Source organism: Leucoraja erinacea, chromosome 9, assembly GCF_028641065.1.
Source record: "Leucoraja erinacea ecotype New England chromosome 9, Leri_hhj_1, whole genome shotgun sequence".
Classification (NCBI taxonomy): domain Eukaryota; kingdom Metazoa; phylum Chordata; class Chondrichthyes; order Rajiformes; family Rajidae; genus Leucoraja; species Leucoraja erinaceus.
The window spans coordinates 69455265-69479971 of record NC_073385.1 but is presented as its reverse complement, the minus strand read 5'-3'; the positions used below and the strand labels follow the sequence as shown (position 1 = coordinate 69479971).

At 46.1% G+C, this 24707-nt stretch overlaps 1 protein-coding gene and 1 non-coding gene across 3 annotated transcripts in view; both read right to left on the bottom strand.

Moving 5' to 3' along the window:
- Positions 1-20954, bottom strand: part of znf839 (zinc finger protein 839) — a 61671-nt gene extending 40717 nt beyond the window's left edge. Inside the window, exons 1-2 of one of the 2 annotated variants that reach the window (XM_055641171.1) lie at positions 19614-20954; positions 9438-10370 (exon numbers count right to left, since the gene is read on the bottom strand). In XM_055641171.1, the coding sequence (XP_055497146.1) occupies positions 9438-10370; positions 19614-20684 (2004 nt within the window). In that variant the 5' untranslated portion in view covers positions 20685-20954. The remainder of the gene's footprint in view (positions 1-9437; positions 10371-19613) is intronic. The other variant, XM_055641170.1, reaches the window with a different exon arrangement.
- Positions 20955-22247: 1293 nt separating this feature from the next.
- Positions 22248-22320, bottom strand: trnak-cuu (transfer RNA lysine (anticodon CUU)). The gene has a single exon. It is a non-coding gene; the product is annotated as a tRNA-Lys (tRNA).
- Positions 22321-24707: the final 2387 nt, after the last annotated feature.

Sequence of the window (24707 nt, the reverse complement as noted above, 5' to 3'; positions counted from 1 at the left end):
TCCTTCTTTCATCTCCGCAACATCGCCAAACTCAGACCCTCTCTCACACCTCCCGCTGCTGAAAGACTCATCCATGCCTTCATCTCCTCCCGACTGGACGACTGCAACTCACTTCTCCTTGGCATCAGCTCCACCTACATCAACCGACTCCAACTGGTCCAGAACGCAGCCGCCCGACTCATCACCCACATCAAATCCTGGCATCACATCACTCCAGTCCTCAAACAACTTCACTGGCTTCCCATCTCCCACTGGATCACCTACAAAATCCTTATCCTCACCTACAAAGCCCTCCACCATCTGGCCCCCCCATATCTCACTGACCTCCTCTCCCCCTACCAACCCTCACGGTCCCTCAGATCCACATCAGCCGGTCTCCTCTCCATCCACAAGTCCAACCTCCGCAGTTTTGGGGACAGAGCCTTCTCCAGGGCAGCTCCCAGGCTCTGGAACTCCCTCCCCCAACTGATCCGCAATTCCGTGTCCCTCACCATCTTCCAGTCCCGCCTCAAGACCCATCTCTTCACCTCTGCCTATCCTTAGCCCCACGTCCCCCTCCCTTTTCATCTGTGCATTAATTGCCTCATATTGTGTTTTGAATTGAATTCTGTCTTTACTTTGTGTACTAGTCATGTCTCTACTATTTATTTCATTCCCCTTACATGTTTTTCCTCTACCTGCTAAATTTTTGTAAGGTGTCCTTGAGACTCTTGAAAGGCGCCCATAAATAAAATGTATTATTATTATTATTATTACCTTCCACCGTTTCTACCCAGTGCTTGGTACCTACTTCCAGCAGCCACTGGTTGTCCTCCAGGATGCACCGAGTAGCAGCCTGAAGAACCTGTCCCACTTAGGCAATCTTTTGGGTGACTACAAGCGACAGTGGCAACAATTTTTGCTGTTGGTGGTTGTCGCGAGATGTCGTAGGTGAATGCTAGTAAAACTAGTCCCCGACAGTCACCTAAAGAGTCGCCCCAGTGGGACAGGCCCATAGGTGCTTGGGAATAGCGTAGATCACGACCAGCTGCGTCACTCGTTGTCCAGCCCACTCTCCAAGTTACTGATAGACACAAAAAGCCAGAGTAACAGCCAATTTCCTCTCTGTGTCTGTGGACCGACTGCAAGCACCAGAGGCCCATTGATCTGCGGCGCTGCTCTATACGCTATTGGCTTTGTGGAGATCAGAGCCAGATGTCACCGTGTCCCGGCACTCTGCGCTACACAGCCCTGCTAGCCGGACAGGTTTCAGTTTAGAGATACAGCGTGGAAACAGGCCCTTCGGCCCAACAAGTCCGCACCGACCAGCGACCCCCGCACATTAACACTATCCTACACACACTACGGACAATTTACACTTATACCAAGCCAATTAACCAGACCTTCAGTCTGAAGAAGGGTCTTGATCCGAAACGTCACCCATTCCTTCCCTCCAGAGCTGCTGCCTGATCCGCTGAGTTACTCCAGCACTTTGTGTCTATCGGTTTAAACCAGAATCTGCAGTTCCTTCCTACACATGTATCTGTCCAAATGCCGTTTAAATGTAATTGTGGTCATTTCAAGTGTAGAATGAAGACAAGAGTGTTTAGTTGTCGCGTGCAGCGACATCAGAACAATGACATTCTCAGTTGCTGCATCTTAACAGGCCGGTTAAAGCAACAACACATAGATACATGTAAATAGATTGATTTAGTTTACTATTGCCACCTGTAGCGAGGTACAGGGAATAGGTTTTGTTGCGTGCTATCCGGTAAATGCAAGCAAGCCGCTCACAATGTACAGATAAAGGAGAACGGGCGCAACATATATAATCAATAATACAATGGATTAATAATCAGTAATATTGGGTAATCATCATGGCATATCAGCGGAGGTCCAAGTATTAGCATTACAATTAATGCCCCACAGCGCCGGAGACCCGGGTCCGATCCTGGTCTTGGGTGCTGTCTGCGTGGAGTTTGCACGTTCTCCCTGTGACCGCATGGGTTTCCTCCGGGTGCCACATCCCAAAGACGTGCAGGTTTGTAGGTTAATTGGCACTCTGTAAATTGCCCCCTAGTGTGTAGGGAGTGGATGAGAAAGTGGGATAACATAGAACCAGTGTGAACGGGTGACCGATGGTCGGCACGGACTCGAGGGGCCGAAGGGCTGTTTCCACGCTGTATCTTTTAACTAATTATAATATTGAACAAATCAAGACTGATCTATCGGATTTGAACATGAACAATATTATTCCAAGGTTGCAGAGTATTTGAAAGGCATTTACTGCATAATCCCCGAGGTTATTCTTTGTAAAGTGAAGTGCAAAGTTCATCTCTAGAAGTTTCATTTTCTGGTTAATTTGTAGTTTATATTTACCACCTTGCCTTTGCTTTTTTGTTCCCGCGATACATTAATCCAAGACTTACATTTAAAGATGAGCAAAATATCAATTAAAGAAAGATATCAAATAATGTCCCCGATTGAGTATGAATATCGATTTCTTTAACATCCCCTCTCTCTCCGTCCCTCCCCTACCCAACCACTACCTGGTACTAGCTTCTCATTGTGTGAAAATAAACTGCAGATGCTGGTTTAAACCGAAGAGACACAAAATGCTGGAGCAACTCAGCGGGACAGGGAGCATCTCTGCAGAGAAGGAATGGGTGACGTTTCGGGTCGAGGCGCTTCTAAAGGTTTCGGATAGAGACCCTTAGACCCTTAGACGGGTCACGACCAGAAACATCACCCATTTCTTCTCTCCAGAGACGCTGCCGGATCCAGGGCAAATTCGGCACAGAGAATAACGGCAGCGGCGCAATACTTCCGACGCCTCCGACGACCCGGGACTCTTGCACTGCTCCATGGCCGGAGCTGCAGCGAGTGACCCGCCAGCCCGGCAAACACTCGCCTGCCCCAGCTCGCCGCCGCTGCTTCTGCTTACATCCCTCCCTCAGCCCCGGCTCTCCAACACCCGTGGCCCATGCAGTTGATATGCGTTTTGCAATTCTCGTTGATCACAGAATTTCTCACGACAGAGCGTGTGAAATTTGTGATCAGCGTGAGAATTTGGCCAAATGCGTGATTCTCACACTCAATGCATGAGTTGGCAGCCCTGGCATACCATGCCATGATCTAACCAATCACGGTGCTTTCTACAGAGTATCTGTAGAAGTCTGTCAAACACTTAGGGATGGATGATATTGAGCATATGTTTCACCAACAACTTAACTTGGTCTGGTTACTTCAACCATAGGGATGTAATGGTGAGGCGGTGAGGCTCTATAAGGCGTTGGTCAGGCCGCATTTGGAATATTGTGAGGAATTTTGGGCACCATATCTGAGGAAGGATGTGCTGGCTCTGGAGAGGGTCCAGAGGAGGTTTGCAAGAATGATCCCAGGAATTAGTAGATTAACCTATAATGAGCATTTGTCAGCATTGGGCCTGTACTCACTGGAGATTAGAAGAATGAGGGGGGGACCTCATTGAAACATACAGAATAGTGAAAGGATAGAGTGGATGTGGAGAGGGTGCTACCACTAGTGGGAGAGACTAGGTCCAGAGGTCATAGCCTCAGAATAAAAAACATCTTTAAGGAAGGAGATGAGGAGGGTGAGAGGGTGGTGAATCTGTGGAATTCTTTGCCACCGAAGGCTGTGGAGGCCAAGTCAGTGGATATTTTTTAAAGGCAGAGATAGATAGATTCTTGATTAATACAGGTATCAGAGGGTATGGGGAGAAGGCAGGAGAATGGGGTTAGGAGAGAGAGATAGATCGGCCATGATTGAATGGCGTAGTAGACTTGATGGGCCAAATGGCCTAATTCTACTCATTTCACTTATGACTATGATGTAATGACCAAGAATGTGCATCAGTATATTTACTTCTTTAGGTGTCTGAAAAGATGCAACATGCGCACAAGGGTCCTCTGGAATTTTTACTGATGCGCTATGGAAAGAATATCCTGATGGGATGCATCTTGGCCCGATTATGGCAACTGCTTTGTTCCTGTCCGCCTGAACCTGGAAAGAGTGGTGAACACAGCCCGGTCCATCGCAGGCTCATCACTTCCTTCTATTCAATCCATCTTCACAATGCAGTACATCAGGAAAGCTGCGAGTATCTTCAGGGATGCCTGTCACCCTGTCCTTTCCCATTTGTCTCTTCAATCTTCTGCAGAAGAAAAAGGAGCTTGAAACCCTAGATAGCCAGAATAACTAATTCCCCACTGCTTTACACCCATGTCCCCTCTTCACCTCTTTCACTCTTTCTGGAGGCGTTGCCACATACTTTTAACTTGACCTCATTTAGTTATTCCATTATTGTTGTATCAGTATTTCTGTTGCAATACACAAGATTGCACTACATTCCTTGCACTTTGTTCATTGTTATAGATGTATTTATCATTAGCATTACTATTCCGTTTACTCTATGAGCTTCATGCGAACAAGGACTTTCATTGCAAACTGGTCGATATGACAATAATCCGAATCAGGGAAGCGGCAGTACGTTGCTTAACTTTGCTTGCTGCACGTTGGTTAGGAGCTGCTGCGTTGCAGCTTCACAAGTTTGCACCTCAAGTATGCTTGGTGAAGAGGACAGAAGATTGCAATGGGATACAGAACATGCAAATGAAGTACATCGCAGGTATGTTGAAGCAGCATCTTTGGATAGTTAGTCTGTTAATTTAATGAATGCACCACTACAAATTCATCACTATAAGTATCCTAGGGTCAGTACCAACCAAAAATTGGAACTCAAGGTTCCAATCTTGAAGGTTAGATCACATGGGATCCAAGGAGAGATTGCTGAATGGATAGAAAATTGGCTCCATGGAAGGAAGCAGAGGGTGATGGTGGAAGGTTGCTTCTCAGACTGGAAGCCTATGACTAATGGTGTGCCTCAGGGTTCAGTGCCGGCCCCGTTACTGTTTGTCATCTACGTCAATGATTTGAATGAGAACATACACTGCAGGATTAGCAAGTTTGCTGATGATACAAAAGTAGGTGGTTTGCAGATAGTGAAGACAGTTGTGAAGAATTGCAGCAGGATGGATTTAAGAGAGTTAGGTAGAACTCCAGGGGCTAGTGGAGTCAAGGGATATGGGGAGAAGGCAGGCACGGGTTATTGATAAGGGATGATCAGCCATGATCACAATGAATGGCGCTGGCTCGAAGGGCCGAATGGCCACCTCCTGCACCTATTTTCTATGTTTCTATGATCCTGATCGATTGGCCAGGGAGGTCATGTTGTGGTTGTTCAATACGTTGGTGAAGCCACATTTTGAATATTGTGTTCAGTTCTGGGCACCATGTATAAGAAGGATGTTGTCAAGCTGGAAAGGGTACAGAGAAGATTTACAAGGATGTTTCTAGGGCTGGAGGGTCTGAGATGTAGGGAGAGGTTGAGTAGGCTGGGACACTATTCCTTGGAGCGCAGGAGGATAAGGGTTGATCTTATTGAGGTGGATAAAATCATGAGAGGAATAGATTGGGTAGATGCACAGAATCTCTTGCCCAGAGTAGGGGAATCGAGGACTAGAGGTCATAGGTTCACGGTGAAGGGGGAAAAGATTTAATAGGAATCTGAGGGTAACTTTTTCACACCCTTTGTGGTGGGTGTATGGAACAAGCTGCCAGAGGAGGTAGTTGAGGCAGGGACTATCCCAACATTTAAAAAAGTTAGATAGGTACATGGTTAGGACAGGCTTGGAGTCGTCTGAAGTAGGGTCTCGACCCGAAACGTCACCCATTCCTCCTCTCCAGAGATGCTGCTTGTCCCACTGAGTTTCTCCAGCATTTTGGGTCTACCTTCGATTTAAACCAGCATCTGCAGTTCTTTCCTACACAGGTTTGGAGGGATATGGACCAAACGCAGGCAGGTGGGACATGTGGTCGGTGTGTGCAAGTTGGGCCGAAGGGCCTGTTCCACAGCGTCTCACAATGACTCTATAAACCAGTGAAACAGAGCAACAGCAGATTCTGCCTAGGCATTTTGCATTGATTCATTAACCTCACATATTACCTACCGGGGTGGGAAATTGCAACCTTCACATGGTCTGCCCCGTTTCAACGAATGCAATCAACCTGGCGTACACAATCAAATAGAACAAGTTGTCTTACAACTTTAGGTTGTGCACAGGGCTCGAAATTAACTGTTGCCCGGGTGCCACTGACTACTCAAAGCGCCGTCGGACAACCTAAACACCGAGTCATTTTGCCCGGCTTGGCAACCAGATACTGGATAGTCACAAAAAACTGGAGTAACTCCGGGGGTCAGGCAGCATCTCTGGAGAAAAGGAACGCGATGTTTTGTGTCGACGATGACGGCTGTATTGCGTGGGAAGGATACTAGGTGCGAGGTGACGAAGGGTCAAAGCGAATGACAGGCCCCGAACAGTGGCTCCATCTCATCCTCCTCCCGCCCCCCACCCGCCCTGATAGCGGCCGCTGCTTGCCAACCCGCCAACGGCACTTAAAAAAACCCCCCCCCCCCCCCCCCCGCACGCCAAGGCCGGGAGGAGGATGCCTCGGCGTGCAGGAGGGTTTTTTTTTTTGAAGCGCCGTTAGTGGGTTTGCAAGCGGCGGACGCTATCAGGGAGGAGGAGGAGATGGAGCCGCTGTCGCAGTCGCTGTGCGAGGCCCGTCATTCGCTCGGACACTTCTGAAGCAGCAGCACAGACCCTACACCGACCCTCTGATCCACACTGTACTGACCCCCCCCCATTCATCCTGCGCTGATCTCCCCCCCCCCCCATCCATCCTGTACTGATCCTCCCATTCAAGAAGAATGGGGGGAACAGTCTGAAGAAGGGCTCAACCCCAAACATTGCCTATTTCCTTCGCTCCATAGATGCTGCCTCACCCGCTGAGTTTCTCCAGCACTTTTGTCTACCCCATCCATCCCGTACTGACCCCCCCCCCCCATTCAACACTACTGACATCCCCTGTGCTCTCCTCTCACAATTTTATCTACTCCACCCAACACGTACTAATTCACCTACCTCAATCCATCCATTCTGCACCGACTGCCTTCTAACCCCCACCCCCGCCATCTATCCGCCACTGATTCACACACACACCTCTCTCCCTGACCCTATTGTCCTGGAAATGTCTTCAGAGCGAACATTGACTATGTTTGATAACGGAATGCAATCAAATGTGTTTTAATTCCCAATGTTATTATTTGTTTTAATCCATAAAGATGGATTCATTCAATTGTGAACACGTGAAACATTAAAACCGCAATGTTCGATTGTCACTGCTACCGTTGACACGTTATCACAGAATTCATTTTAACGTCAAATCAATGCTCTTAATATGGAGTATCAGTACTGTAGTTATTTAATGAGCAACATTTACAACTATACGTACGGATATATGTTACCATGGTCCAGTATTTATTGACACAGGTCATATGCTGAATAATCCAACCACATTTTTGTTTGGAAGTGGAAAGAACTAATAGAAATTGCATTAATTGCAATGTGTAAAAAGAGTTGAGATACTGTCTTATAATTTTGCTGCATGTCATTGTGGGATATATCATGTTTTGATTGGTGAATATGTTTAGTTTGTGACTTTATTTGAAGCAGAAATAATATGCGAATGCTTCATTGAGCATAATTCCGACTGGTAACTACGCACTTCGTCCGAGCACATTATCGCACGCGTCATGCAAGCCGTCTTAAATGACCACCTAAACTGTCATTTGGCAACCTAAAAAGCTGCCACGATTGCCAACAGGGAAAAAAAGTGAAGTGAGAGGCCTGGTGCATGCCATACGCAAGAAGAAGATATTCCCTACCAAGCCTCTTCCACCATCAAGATACATGTCAGGAGTGGGAAGGAATACTTTCCGTTCAACTGATGAGTAATTTCAACAATACTTGACACTCAATACCATCCAGGACAATGTAGCCCTCCTTGACTAACAAAATCTATGCAATTCGCTCCCTGTACTTCAGCCATCATGACGACACCATGTGCAAAATGCACTGCTGAAACTAATGGGCCTGCCCCATTTAGGCGATTTTTTCAGCGACTGCCGGCGACTGTCATAGTCGTAGCAGGTCGCCGAAAAACCGGTGACTGGACCCCCCCACAACAATGTCTACCTACCACCTACTGACGACTGGCGACCGATTTAGGACGCCCACCTACGACCATACCTACGACAACCTACGTCCACCCGCGACAAGCTACGACAAGGTGCGACCCTGTTGGCGACAAAAGAAGACAATTCAGTCGCCGGTCTGTCGCCAATGGAATTCACCGATGTCAGCACCGGTGAGAACCCACGTCATCCTGGCGACAACCTACAAGCCAACTGTCGCCGAAAAGTTTTGAACATTTCAAATTCGGCGACCAGAAAAATGCTACGATTCTTTGGGCGACTGAGACGAAGAATCAGGACCATACAGGCGACACCCCGGCCTAGTCACCTGTAGTCGCTTTAAAAAATCACCTAAGTGGGACAGGCTCTTAAGGATCTTCAACACCACCCAAATCCCCAACTTCTTTCATGTAGTTGGACAAGGGCAACTGGTGTATAGATCTTCCAAATAACCACATCCCACCTCAATAAGATCAACCCTTGTTACCATACCTGCTTTCCAAAAGTTTCAAAATCTTTGACCTCCATACACAGAACACGATGGAAGCATTAACCACACGAACTACAAAGGCTACACAATTTGTTCATGCCTTCTCAAAGCCAATTAAGGAAAAGTGTTAACCAAGTGAGTTTCCCCCCAAAATTCCAAGTATGAACAATTTACAACATTGGAAGTTACAATGTCTACCATTTCCCAACAATTTAAAAGTTTAAAATGATCGCGGAAAAGCTTCTGCATTTGCCACAAATTTACCACAGTGTTACTTCACACTGAAGTCCACATTAATACAAGTGAAGGGTGAAGCCGCAAATTTAAGTGGAAGCAGTAAGTAAATATCACAGCACAAGAAAAAGGCTGCTTCAAAGTAATATTTACTTGAAAGTCAATACACATACTAAACATCACACAAAATGTCCATGACCATCAGAATTTGGTTTCAAGACAGTATGACATTGCATTTGAACAGAAATTGAGGAATAACTGATAGTAGTAAAAACAATATGTTCCTACTTCTGCTTTGACTCAAGTATTGGACCATTATTCTGACAACATGTACATAACATACTGTATTATGCCCCACAGTCACCAAAAGGTAATTATCATTATAGCCACTATCTCAATTCATTCATGAACTGCCTGGTCTGGAACTTAGCCCATTAAATTGCCAGCACATCCTAAGTAGGACAATTTGCTGATAATACGAATTCTCAGCTTGCACATGAGAATATGGCGACCTGAGCAACATATGCAACGGACTACTGGCACCCCTGAAAATGAACTCCAACATATCATCATTTTTGGAACAGAAATAAAATCCAAATATCAAGTATCAGTACACACCTGTTGGATGTCTTGGGAAGATGAATCTGTACTTCCCACCATCAAAGATGTAGTGTCAATATTTATGGATGGCGTCACTAGCCCATCAGTTATTGTGCCATTTGTGTCACCACCTCCTCCACTGTCCCCACCAATCACATTGCCATTGGATTTGTTCACAGAAGTTCTCTGCTCCTCAGAGACAGAAGCCAGCTGCCCGTGCGATGGGTTGAGTCTATAATGTCGTGCTAATCCTCCCCTTCCGATATAAGACTTTTCACAGGTGTCACACTTAAACTTTTTGGGTTTGAAAGAACAAGGCATTGAAAGGCTTAAATCATCCATTTTTGTTTTCACTTCTTCTTCTTCCAAACTGTATTCAGAATAGTCATCTGAATCAGACTGATGGCCCTCTGCTAAATCTTCTGTTTTTATGAACTTGTAGTCTTTAACTTTGTATTTTGGTGGTCGCGATATACGGCCGGATCGAGTTTTGATCTTCACTGGCTTTTTTTCCTTTGATTTATCACTACTCTCATGTTTCTTGGCATGGCTAGTGGCAACCAAATTTACCACTGCTGTTGTAGTAGTAGATATGTTGGTAGTTACAGTCCCAGTGGAAAGGCCAGACTGGCCGCTGATGGTTATCCCAGGAATCGTACGTATAGAGTTTACAGGTGCAAGTGGCGGGGGCTGCCGCTGAACAAGTAGTTGAATTGGAGGTTCTGAAGTGCTGTGCAAAATATATTGTTGTGAACCACTTGTTGAAAGAGGTTGTATCCTAATGATCTGAGGTCCAGAAATATTAATACCCCCTGACACAGTTCTTTGGTTAGCCATCAGACTGGATGCTGCGGTTTTGGGTTGCACTACTGCAAGAGGTGGCATAGGCCTGTCTTTCTCCTCCTGGGCTGAAACTGCTTGTAAGTGAACTTGAACAGTATCTAGTTGATGCTGCAATAAAACAAAAAGAACTTAGCATTTACTGACTTCAAGTTTACAATCACATGTGTCAATTCATCAAGGAATTCAGTGACAGTGGCTTAAAACTTTTCATGCTGGAATATTGAGTGAGATTACCTTCCAGCCTAGTTAGGAAAGGGATACTAAAACTAGCCTGAACTACTATGTATTAAAGATAAAATGAGTTGCAAAGGTTGCCAATGCTAATAACCCAGCAAGCGACCTGGGGGAATAAAGTGTCAAGGACGACAGTACTGTAAATGTCTTCCTAACACAACTGTAACTTTATGGACTGACAATTGGTTTGTTACACAAAGAACTTGGGGCTGCATTGCTAAATGTTGAAGAACGCAAGTCCATCTCACTGAAACCAACACAATAAGCGAGTTCGGTATTTCGAAAACGCAAGGAATCATGGGATTTGTCAAAGGTCACTCACGATAAACACCCCCGGCAACCGTGCCGCTGCATGCACAGACCCGCGCCCCATTCGCAGCCAGGATCGAATCTGGGCCTCCGGCGCCGTTGGACTGCCACCAGACCGCCCCCCCCCCCAACCCACCCCTGGGCATCCGTTGTCGGAATACCGAACTCGCTTATTCTGATGAGGCTTGACAAGGCAGATGTTATGTCTCCCTTTGTTGGAATGTCAAAAACCCAAAGTTACGGTGTCAAAATAAGAGATGCGACTCTTACATTCAAAGCCATGTTTTAACTCTGGTTGTTAATATTTGGAACTCTCTACCCAATCAGTCGGCTCAGTATGTTTAAGGCTGAGATCAACATGCACTATTATGGGCTGGTTACCTAGTAGTACTGATTATTAACTTATTGATTACTGATTATTATATCTTTATTGGTATGTTAATAGGCCTGTAAAGCTGCAGCAAATAAGAATCTTGTTGTTCCATTGCTGGTGCATATGATAATTAAAGAGACTTGACATTTGACTATCTTCACAAAATGTCAGGAAATTTTAATTGCAATTCAATTTTATTCAAATAAATCTCTTTTTATTTCATTGAATTTTACGCGCTTTACTAAAACATTTCTGATAATTCTAGTCCACAAAAGCCAACACAGGTAGGTGGGGTGTGTGTCTCTATGATCAAGTGGACCATGGTCGGGTTTCCTGCCGCATTCCAAAGATTCAGCAGGTTGGCAGGTTAATTGACCACTGCTCCTTTACTCGTGTATAGGTGAGTGGTGAGAGTTAATGAGAATGTGGGGAGAATAAAAAGAACTATGATTAATTCAGGATTGGCATAGAGGGGTGGCTGATGTGGGGTAACGGGTCTCATTCCTGGGATCATTCTTGTAAATCTCCTTTTGGATCCTCTCCAGCACCAGCATATCCTTCCTCAGATATGGTGCCCAGAAATGCTCACAATATTCCAAATGCGGCCTGACCAGCACCTTGTAGAGCCTCAGCATTACATCCTTGTTTTTGTATACTAACCCTCTTGAAATAAATGTTAGCATTGCAGTTGCCTTCCTCACTACCGATTTGACTTGCAGATTAACTTTTCGGGAATCCTGCACTAGCACTCCCAAGTCCTTTTTCACCTCCGATTTCTGGATTTTCTCCCCATTTAGAAAATAATCTATGCCTTTATTCCTAATACCAAAATGCATGACTCCACACTTTGCTACACTATATTCCATCTGCCACTTCTCTGCCCACTCTCCCAACCTGTCTAAGTCCTTCTGCAGAGTTCCTGCCCCTCCACTATTTTTGTATCATCTGCAAACTTGGCCACAAAGCCTTGTCCAAATCATTAATATACAACGTGAAGAGTAGTGGCCCCAGCACCGACCCCTGTGGAACTCCGCTAGTCACTGACAGCCAACCAGAAAAGGCCCCCTTTATTGCCACTGTTTGCCTTCTGTCATTCAGCCAACCTGCTATCCAGGCTAGTATCTGCCCTTTGATACCATGGGCTCTCATCTTCTTTGGCAGCCTCACGTGTGGCACCTTATCAAAAGCTTTCTGAAAATCTAGGTAAACAACATCCACTAACACTCCATTGTCTGTCCTGCTATTTATTTCTAGAAAGAATTCCAGCAGATTTGTTAGGCCAGATCTCCCCTTCACAAAGCCGTGCTGATTTCAGCCTATTTTATCATGAACTTCTAATTACACCCCAACCTCATCCTTTATAGTGGACTTTAAAATCTTACCTAATCTAATCTAACTGACCAGTGTCCACTATTCTGCTTTGCTCCTTTCTTGTGCAGTGGGGTAATATTGGCAATTTTCCAATCATCTGGTAAATTGCAAAAAAAACCTTGCACAAAGTCAGATTATTTTTTTAAAAGTATATAAAGAGAAACTGTATAAGTTGCCTATTTTATAATCCTAGATGCCTCATCTACACTATTCCCACCTGCCAGTGTTTGGTCCATATCTCTCCAGCCATTCCCTATCCATGTACCTGTCCAAAAGCCTTTTTAATGTAGTTAATGCAACTGTCTCAACAACCTCCTCTGGCAGCTTGTTCCATACACCCACCACCATGTGTATGAAAACTCAAGCTCCAATTTTTTTTTCTCCTCTCACCTCAAACTTTTGTCATGTACATACGTTATTGGAACAGAGCTAGGCCATTTGACCCATCGAGTCTCCTCCGTGATTCAATCATGGCTGATTTATCTTTCCCTCTCCACCCCGTTCTCCTGCCTTCTCCCAGTAACCTTTGACACTCTTACAAATCAAGAATCTGTCAATGTCCACTTGAAAAATACCCAGTGACGTGGCGTCCACAACAGGCTGTGGCAATGAATTCCACAGATTCACCACCCTCTGACTAAAGAAATCCCTCCTCATCCTTCTAAAGTTACATCCTTTTATTCTGAGGCATTGCCCTCTGGTCCTGGACTCTCCCACCAGTGGAAACACCCTCTCCAACTCCACTCTATCCAGGCCTTTCACTATTCGGTACGTTTCAAAGAAATCCCACCCGCATCCTTCTAAACTGCAGCGAGTACAGGCCCAGAGCAGTCAAACGCTCATAAACGCTCAGTTAACCCTATCATCACCAGACCATTCTCGTAAACCTCCTCAGGGCCCTCTCCAACGCCAGCATATCCCTCCTCAGATGGTGCCTTCAGAGAGTGGTGAGGACAGCGGAAAAAATCATTGGGACTTCTCTTCCTTCCATCATGGACATTGGTTACAAACGCTGTCTGACAAGAGCTAAGGGCATTACCAGAGCCCCCACACACCCACAATATGGACTGTTTACACTGCTGAACTCTGGGAGGAGGTACCGCAGCATGAAGAGCGGGACAACCAGGTTCTGCAACAGCTTCATCCCCCAGGCCATAAGACTATTGAACTCACAATCAAACCGATGCTAGAACTTTCTTATACATTGCCACTTTTAAAAACTTTCCTATATATCTATTTTACAGAACTATGCACATGAAGCACTTTTTATGGGCACACTAAGCACTTTTACTGATCGTCTGATATAAATGTTATATTCTGCTGCTACTTTGAAGAGTCAATGCAACGAAATTCCATTCAATGTGCACTGTATCTTTGTGTATACCTGAATGACAATTAAAGTTATATTCATTCATTCATGGCCCAAAACTGTTTACTGTACTCCAAATGTGGACTAAACAGCACTTTATAAAGTCTGAGCATTACATCCCTGTTTTTATCTTGTAGTCCTCTCGAAATGAATGCTAACATTGCATTTGCCTTCCTTACTACCGATGTAACTTGCAAATTAACCTTTGGGAATCCTCCCATCACTCCCTTCTTCCCACAAGTTCTTTCAAACCCTGGGGTGTAGTCCATCAAGTCCAGGTGACTTATCCATCTTCAAATCTTTCAACTTCCCAAGCACCTTCTACTTAGTAATATTAACTCCACTAACTTATGCACCCTGACTATGTTGAATTTCTGACACGTTGCTGGCGTCTTCCACCTTAAAGACTGACGAAAAACATTCAGTTGGACAATAGACAATAGGTGCAGGAATAGGCCAATCGGCCCCTCGAGCAAGCACCGCCATTCAATGTTCATCATCCACAATCAGTTCCTGCCTTCTCACCATATCCCCTGACTCCATCTTTATGAACTCTATCTAACTCTCTCTTGAAAGCATCCAGAGAATTGGCCTCCACTGCTTTCCGAGGCAGAGAATTCTACAGATTCACAACTCTCTGGGTAATTTTTTTCCCCTCATCTCCATTCTAAATGGCCTACCCCTTATTCTTAAACTGTGGCCGCTAGTTGTGGCCTCCCCCACATCGGGAACATGTTTCCTGCCTCTAGCGTGTCCAAACCCTTAATAATCTTATTTATTTCAATAAGATACCCTCTCATCCTTCTAAATTCCAGAGTATACAAGCCCAGCCGCTCCATTCTAACATATGACAATCCTGTCATCCCAAGAATTAACCTGGTAAACATACACTGCGCTCCCTCCATAGCAAGAATGTCCTTCCTCAAATTAGGGGATTAAAACTGCACACAATACTCCAGGTGTGCTCTCACTAGGGCCCTGGGCAACAGCAGAAGGACCTCTTTGCTCCTATATTCAATTCCTCTTGTTATGAATGCCAACATGCCATTAGCTTTCTTCACTGCCTGCTGTACTTGCATGCTTACTTTCAGTGACTGATTAACAAAGACCCCCAGATCTCGTTGTACTTCCACTTTTCCCAACTTGACACCATTCGGATAATAATCGGCTTTCCTGTTTTTGCCACCAAAGTGGAAAACCTCACATTTATCCACATTAAACTGCACCTGCCATGCATCTGCTCACTACCCAACCTGTCCAAGTCACCCTGCATCCTCATAGCATCCTCCTCACAGTTCATACAGCCTCACTGTTCACATTTGTGTCATCTGCAAATTTGCTAATGTTACTTTTAATCCCTTCATCGAAATCATTAATGTATACCGTAAACAGCTGCGGTCCCAGCATTGCGGTACCCTGCCTGTCATTCTGAAAGGGACCCGTTAATTCCTACTCTGTTACCTGTCTGCCAACCAATTTTCCATCCACTAGATTTTTTGCCCACTAATCTCCTATGTGGGACCTTATCAAATGCTTTCTGAAAGTCCAGGTATACTACATCCACTGGCTCTCCCTTGTCCATTTTCCGAGTTACATCCTCAAAACATTCCAGAAGATTAGTCAAGCATGATTTCTCCTTCGTAAATCCATGCTGACTCAGACCGATCCTGTTACTGGTATCCAAATGTGCTGCTATTTCATCTTTTGTAACTGATTCTAGCATTTTCCCCACCACCGATGTCAGGCTAACTGGTCTATAATTCCCTGTTTTCTCTCTCCCGCCTTTCTTAAAGAGTGGGATAACATTAGTTACCCTCCAATCCACAGGAACTGATCCTAAATCTATAGAACATTGGAAAATGATCACCAATGCATCCACAATTTCTAGAGCCACTTCCTTAAGTTCCCTGGGATGCAGACCATCAGGCCCTGGGGATTTATCAGCCTTCAGTCCCATCAGTCTACCCAACACCATTTCCTGCCTAATGGAAACATAGAAAATAGGTGTAGTAGGCCATTCGGCCCTTGGAGCCTGCACCGCCATTCAATACGATCATGGCTGATGTGAATTACCTTCAGTTCCTCTGGCCACTAGTACATCTGGGAGATTGTTTATGTCTTCCTTAGTGAAGACAGAACCAAAGTACCTGTTCAACTCGTCTGCCATTTTTGTGTTCCCCTTAATAAATTCACCTGTTTCTATCTTCAAGGCTCCAACTTTGGTCTTAACTAATGTCTTCCTCTTCACATACCTAAAGAAGCTTTTACTATCCTCCTTTATATTCTTGGCTAGCTTACCTTTGTACCTCGTCTTTTCTCCCCACATTGCCTTTTTAGTTATCTTCTGTTGCTTTTTAAATGTTTCCCAATCCTCTTGCTTCCTGCTCATCTTTGCTATGTTATACTTGTTCTCTATTATTCTTATATTGTCCTTGACTTCCCTTGTCAGCCACGGCCACCCCTTACTCCCCTTAGAATCTTTCTTCCTCTTTGGAATGAACTGATCCTGCCAGCTCCTTCTGCTATAGTCCCCTTTGTTCAACTGTAATACTGACAATCCCTTCTGCCATTGTTGTTAAAACCATATTGTCATCACCTCCTAATGCTAGCCCTAAATATTACACAACACTAAATCTAGAATGGCCTTCTACCTGGTAGGCTCTAGTACAAGCTGCGACATGCCAATTTTAACTGTTGATTCAACTTGCATCCTATATCCAGGTTACTGTTTGGGGGCCTGTGATTAGGGCCTCAAAGCTCATCCACTGATTATCACCCCTTCTTATACTTCGTGCACCTGTTGTCATATACCCCAATACTTTTAATTCCCACAACATCATATTGAGCCCCTCCACCTTATACTTTCATAGTGACTTTTTCCTATTTCACTTTCACTTGGCCATACTCTCTTGTCCCTTCCCGAGCTTTCTGACCCGTTAATTCTGGTGTCTTTCTTAACTTTTCTTATACTCTCTTTCCCCTTAACTCCATCCTTATATCTCCAGTTTGCCTCCTACTCAGTTCATCTACAATTTCTTTATTTCCCATTACTATTTCTCCAGCATCATTTTCCAGTGGTCCAATGTCCACTCTTGCCTCTCCTACTCTATATATCTGAAGAAACTTTTCATATTTTCTCCTGTATTGCCTTTTTAGTTACCTTCTGTTGTGTTCTGCAAAGCTTTCCAATCTCTAACTTGCCACTCATCTTTGCAATATTGTATGCCTTTTCTTTTCGTTTTATGCTGTATTTTACTTCCTTTTTCTGCCAGTCACCTCATTCTCCCCTTAGAATCTCTCTTCCGCTTTGGGATGAAAAGATTCTGCATCTTCCCGAATTTCTCCCAGAAACTCCTGCCACTGCATGGTCCACCACAAACACCATTCTGTAATTTGTATCCCATTTCTGGAGCGTAACATGCTGGTTTGCTTATTCAGTGAACTTCTACAAAATCAACTGGTTTCGCCAAGGCTGGATGAGTAGTACTCAGATCATTCTATTTATAATCAGGCCAGGCTGTATTTCAAAATCAATGTAAAACATAATAATTGCTTATTGGCATGATAGTAGTGATTTCTAATGCTATTTTGCCAATAAAATGCATGATAGGACCTGTAGTACAGTCACACATCGCATTAGCACAGAAGATGCATGATAGTACCACAGGCACATGGTTGGGCGTACTAGAATTTCAAGCTTTTACTTTCAAAGGGGAGAGAATTACTCACTTTGAAATGTAGTAAGGCCACAACTTGTATATTTTGACAAGATTAATACTTTACTCAATAATATAAAAGAATTGTTTTATGAATAAGCTGCACAAGGCAACCACTTGGCTTTTTGAGTGTGTTGTCATTTAAATGGTACCATGGCAGATCTAATTGTAACTTTAATTTTGCATTTACGACCACCTCACCTTGAATTCATTTGCTCCTATTGTACTCATCAACCTTCTACCTTTAAAGTATTTTGGACCCTTCCACAAGAGGAAACCTCCTCTCCACATCCATTGGATCAAGCTCCTCAGGATCCTATGTGTTTCAATCAAATCTCACCCGTCTAAATTCCAAAAAATAGCCCATCGCCCCTCATAAGACAATCCACCAATTCCATTGTACCTTCCCTCAACTGTTCCTCACACTATTGTTTTTCATAAAATAAGATCAATAATGTACCCAATACTCCAGACACGGTGTCATCAATGTCCTCATGCATTAATATTACTACTAAAATGGCCAATTTCACATTTTCTTACGTTATATTTCCTTTACTGGATCACCTGTCTTCCTAACCTCCTTGTGTTCGCCTCATAATGTACTTTCCAACAACTTTTGCATTGTCAGGAAATTTACCAAGTGTATCTTTAATGTCTTTAGACAAATTAAGAAACCCCAGTACAATTCCTGTGGCATGCCACTTGTTACTTTTTGCCTACCTGAAAATGATCCATTCCCACTGCTCCATTCTCCATTAGCCAGCTAATCTATCCATGCCAATATTGCACCACAAACTTCCATTTTCTGAAAATACAACTGATGCAACATTATATTAAATGCCCACAGCACATCTTTATATAATACATTAATTAGTCCCCCTTTATCCCCGAGACATGTCACTCTATAAAATAAATCCATTAAATTGGACAAGCATAAATTCCCTTTCACACTTAAAAAACATCCCTTCCCACCCAAGTACAACTGCAGGAGATGTAATACCTGTACTATAATACCTCCACCCTCACATGCATCCAGGGACTCCAGCGGGACTTCCAGGTGAGACAGAGGTTCACATTCTAACCTCATCTATTGCATCTGGTGCTCTCGATGTGGCCCCCTTTACATCGGCAAGACCAAGCGTAAACTCGGCAATCATTTCAGGGGGCACTTACCCTCAGTCTACCAAGAACAGCCGAGTCTCCCATTTACTAACCTTTTACACCCCCCTCCCTCTCCCATACCGCCGATCTTTCTGTCCTGGGTCTGTTGCATTGCCAGAGACCAAGCACAAACTACAGGAACAGCACCTCATCTTCCATTTGGGTAGCTTACAACCAACAATATTCTGAATTCTCCAATTTCAAGTGACTAACCTACAACTCCGCCTCATTTTATTCCCTCGCTCTCAAACCCATTTCTCCCACTATCACGCCCCCCACACCCCCTTCCTTTAAGTCCACAATTCTCACATATATATACACAATAGACAATAGGTGCAGGAGCCCATTTGGCCCTTTGAGCTATTCGATGTGATCATGGCTGATCATCCCTAATCAGTACCCCGTTCCTGTCTTCTCCCCATATCCCCTGACTCCGCTATTTTTAAGAGCCCTATCTAGCTCTCTGTTGAAAGCATCCAGAGAACCTGCCTCCACCTGAGGCAACCCGAGGCAGAGAATTCCACAGACTCACCACTCTCTGTGAGAAAAAGTGTTTCCTCCTCTCCGTTCTAAATGGCTTACTCCTTATTCTTAAACTGTGGCCCTGGTTCTGGACTCCCCCAACATCAGGAACATGTTGTGTCCAAGCCCTTAACAATGTAGAAACTGTCATCGCTGTTCTGCCCTCCAATCGACTAACATTTACATTAATTAAGAGATAATATCTTTAGGTCACCCTTGGAATTTTTATCTAATCAGAACATATGGCAAAGCCGTTTCTTGAAATTAGTGTACAAAGTATCTGGAAATACCAATACCTGTGTTGAAGATGTTACACGCAATGGAGCCATCTTATGCTGTACATGTGCAATGCTTTGGTGTAAATTCTGATGAAGGACAGCCTGATGAGCAGCGTTCTGCAACTGTCGCGCTGCATTTTGAACGATTGTCAACGGCTGAGTATAGGCATGCTGCTGCTGTGAAAGTGCCGTTAGAATCTTAGGCTGGCTGGGTTGGTTGACTGTAGAAGACTGAGTGGAGATACATATTTGCTGAACTTGAACCGGGTTACACGAATCAATCCTATGGACAACCTGACTTGGTTGAACACCCGTCTGTACCTGCGGCATCAAAGCATTACACACAGGGACTTGTATCATCCGACTTCGATCCGTTGCAAGCATTCGCGTTTCGGTGGAAATGCACGGTGTCAAGCTGGTTTTCTGTAGAACCTGATTTCCAAGGGATGCAGAAGTGAGTTGGACGGCGGCGGTTTTGCCGAACTGTGCGGCATGTTGCTGGGATTTAGTAACGTGAGCGATGACTTGCTGCAGTTCATCGGTGAGCGCCACATGCTGCACAAACTGTGTGTGATGTTGATGGTGTTGCTGGTGGCTGCCGAACATCTGGGCCGCTTCGCTTTCGCTGACTTCCACCAGCCCTTGCTGCTTGGCCAACTGCTCGACCAGTTGCTGCTGCTCCTCGGGGCTCAGGCCGGTCCCTTCCACCAAGGTGCCGTCGGGCTGCACGTAGATGATGGTGCTGGGATGGTGCTCGGTCTCGATGGAGATGCCGTCCAGCTCCTGGGCCACGGCGAAGTCGCCCGCGGCTCCGGGGGGCTCGGGCTCGGCTTCGGCCATCGAGGTCAAGAGGCCGCCGGCGTTGAAGAGGCCGCCACCGACCACCCGAGCGGCGCCGTCCTCCACGGCCACCCGCACAAAGTCGGGCAGCACCGAGCGGGGCGAGGCTGTGGCTGTGGCTGCCCGGCCCGGCGGGGGCAAGGGGTCGGCACCATGCGGCCGGCCGCACTCGGCAACCTCCTCCACGGCTACCAGGCCGCCCTCAGCCCTCTCCCCGGCCGCCAGGCCGCTGTCCTCCTCCTCCGCCATGTTGGGGAGTCACGCTCCGCCCGAGCGCACTTTGTTCCGCCCCATGAGGGGGGACGCGGGTCCCGGGAGGTTGGTTAGTGAGACGAGGGAGAGCGGTTGCCGTTGCTGCGGGGTGTGGGTGGGGGGGTGTGAGTGGGTCACTGTGCCTGGCTGCGCCGCTCACGGGCCGACACACAACATGCTGGGCTATGGGCCCTGGTCTGTGGGCTGTGGGCCGGGCTATGGGCCGTGGGGTAATGGGCCGTCGCCGCCGTCCGTCCGTCGTCCTGCGCCGCTCACGGCCCGTCACACAACATGGCGGCCGGCGCGGCTACGGCGGCCGCGCAACAGCCACGTCCCTCCCTCCCCCCCCCCGCCACAGCCGGGCAGCGAGAGCGAGAGCGAAGCCGCAAGTCGATACGCGGGTACACAAAATGCTGGGGAAACTCAGCGGGTGCAGCAGCATCTATGGAGCGAAGGAAATAGGCGACGTTTCGGGCCGAAACCCTTCCTCAGACTGTTACGCGGGTTACTCCAGCATTTTGTGTCTTCCTTCGGTGTAAACCAAAGCTCTTAGAGCGGAGATCTTTAGTGTAAACTAGCACCCTACACAGCAGAGGCCCTTCGGCCCTTCTCGCCCATACTACACGTCCGCCTTAGGGGCCCCACATCCCTCTTAACCTCCCTCCTGTCCATGCATGTTCAGGCTTGTTAATTAAAGGAATTAATAGAGTCATTGCAGCGTGGAAACAGGCCCTTCGGCCCTTTTCGGCCGTGCTGACCATAAACATGCCCCATCTCGGCTCTGCTAAACTTGTCCCACCTGCCCCACGTCTCTCCCTTATCCCTCTAAACCTTTCTCTTGATCCATGTACCTGTTCAAATGCATGTTCAGGCCAGTTAATTACAAGAATATAGTCATGCAGCGTGGAAACAGGTCTTTCGGCCCTTCTCAGCTATGCTATACTAGTTCCACCTGCCCACGTCGGTCCCATATCCATTCTAACCCCGTCTTCTGTTTCATGTACGTGTTCAAATGCATGTTCATGTTCAGGCTTGCTTTAGAGTAATTCAGCACGAGACAGGCCCTTCGGCCCCACTTGCCCATGCCGACCATGGTATCCCATCCACACTTGTAAGTATAAGTCGCAGCACTAGTAAGTATTACTCTAACCCTACTGGTACTGGTGAACATGTGAAGAACTTCAACACTGACCACACATTTATACAATAGGCAATAGGTGCAGGAGTAGGCCATTCGGCCCTTCGAGCCAGCACTGCCATTCAATGTGTTTATGGCTGATCATCCACAATCAATACCCTATCCTGCCTACACACCATATCCCCTGACTCCGCTATTTTTTAAGAGCCCTATCTAACTCTCTCTTGAAAGCATGCCTTTAAAAGCATTTAAAAACATGCCTCAAAATAAAAGAATGATATCTCACTATTATCTCAGAGATAATAAGATAATTGCAGCAAAATATAAATCTCCACAAGTTAAAAGTCTGTTATTTGATAGAATAGAAAATTAGATTAGATTAAATTCGTGCGCAAGAAAAGAAGACGGAGAAAAAAAGGTAGCGCCCAACGTGGGGCTCGAACCCACGACCCTGAGATTAAGAGTCTCATGCTCTACCGACTGAGCTAGCCGGGCTCTGCAGCAAACACCACTGCTACTCCTTATAGCAGCGAGCCACACTGTAATCAGTGTGTCGTGTGTGTATATATGTTGCGAGATTTGTTACTTAATGGCCAGAAGATACTGAAATCATTTCAAAAGTCAACCATGTGTTTAATTGTAATCTGCACCAAAACATGACAATGAAAATCGTAGCAGCACAACAGGTTTGTAAACACAATACTCAGTAGATAATATAATAAACAAAATAGAAATAAATTCAAATAAACATGATTGAATGACAGAGAAGACTTGTTGGACCGAATGGCCTAATTCTACTTCTATTACAACCTGATGAACTACCTACAACCATTAAACATTACAATCTCCAAATAAACTCTGAACTACAGAGTTGGAGGCATTGATTTTGTCTTTGTGCAATTGTTTGTTTTGTTATATATACACACATACATATAAGTGTATTACATTTATAAATTTATTTTATATGTATATAAATACACACACATCTACATTACTAAATCTCTGATCTTGACCGCTTTTGGCCGATTGTGCTGCGATTTCCGAGGGAACGCCGCCACCTACGGCCATCATTTTTGGCCACCTCGCTCAGAGCCTCCCTCCGCCATATGAGCGCGCAGGATTTTTACCGTCGATGAAAAATGAAAGAGATATTAATGTTTTTAAAAAAATCTCCATTCTCTCTGCTGCCCCCGCTGGCGGCAGGTGGAGGGACTATAAAACCAGGAAGTATCGTGCCTCACTCAGTCTCTGCCAGACCCAGGAAGCGAGAGGGTCACGACTCTCTGAGCTGCGAATAACACTGCACGGTGAGTCCCCTCGATGCGGCTGTAGATTAGATTAGATTCCTTTATTGTCATTTAGACCTTTCGGTCTAAACAAAATTATGTTGCCTGCAGTCATACACAGAACCAATAAAAACAAAACATACAATAAACACAAATTAAACATCCACCACAGTGAGTTCACCAAGCACATCCTCACTGTGATGGAGGCAAAGTCTTAGTCTCCATCTCTTCCCTCCTTGTTCGCCCTCTGCGCTGAAGCGATCGATCCAGGCCGGAGATGCCGCCCTCCAGTCCAGCAGACCTCCATGGTGATGTCGCTGCCGCCGAAAGCCGGAATGCCGTCTCCACTCCGAGACGGCCCGCCACAGCATCAGCTCCGGGCAGCCGCCCAAGCTCCAGGCCGCCGCCCCAGCACCGGGTCCCGCAGTCTCCACTGCCCCAGCTCCGGGTCCCGCAGTCTCCGCTCCGGGCCGCCGCCCCAGCTCCGGGTCCTGCAGTCTCCGCTCTGGGCAGCCGCCCCAGCTCCGGGTCCTGCAGTCTCCGCTCTGGGCAGCCGCCCCAGCTCCGGGTCCTGCAGTCTCCGCTCTGGGCAGCCGCCCCAGCTCCGGGTCCCGCAGTCTCCGCTCCGGGCAGCCGCCTCAGCTCCAGGCCGCTGCCCCAGTTCCGGGTCCCGCAGTCTCCGCTCCAGGCCGCTGCCCCAGCTCCGGGTCCCGCAGTCTCAGCTCCGAGCCCCACTGCATCAGCTCCAGGCTGCAGCCCTTTTAAAAAAATTTGTGTCCACAAAATGAATTTTGGTTGTCGGGTGTCTGCAGAACAATTGTTTGCCTTGGCTTGGCATTTAAAATCGTTGCAACAGTTGAATGCCTGCCCAAGCATCCATATGGCCCACAATGTCTATACTAGCCCTCTGGAAACCAGTACCTTCGGCCCGCAACACACATACTAGCGCAACAAACAAATTCAAATCCATTTTCCTATCACTTCAAGCAGGGTGCAAGGCCACCGAATTCAAGTGCAGTTTCCAACCACTCCGAGCAGGGTGCAAGGCCACCGAATTCAAGTGCAGTTTCATACCACTCAAGCTGGATCCAAAGCCACCAAATTCAAGTGCAGTTTCATACCACTTTCAGCAGGGTGCAAGGCCACCAAATTCAGTGCAGTTTCATACCACTTCAAGCAGGGTGCAAGGCCGCCAAATTCAAGTGCAGTTTAATTCCACTTCAAGCAGGGTGCAAGGCCACCAAATTCAAATGCAGCTTCATACCATTTCATGCAAGGTGAAACCACCATAAAACCACACAAAACACCAAACTCACAGTTCAGTAGGCATTCAGTGTGTTCAGTTGATTCACAGCTCAGGCAGTTGTGACCTCTCCCTCCCCCCCATCATGCAGAGACTGAGCCACACCCACACTTCCAGGTTTTATAACCCCTCCCCCTCGAAAAGGTGTGGCCTTCATGCCGTGATTGACAGGAGAGAGATTCTCAACATTTTTAAACACTAATAACACTTTTATTTTTCATTGATGGGAAGAATTCTTTGCACCTGCGGAGCGGAGGGGGACTGTGTAAGATGGCCAAAAATCACAGCCATAA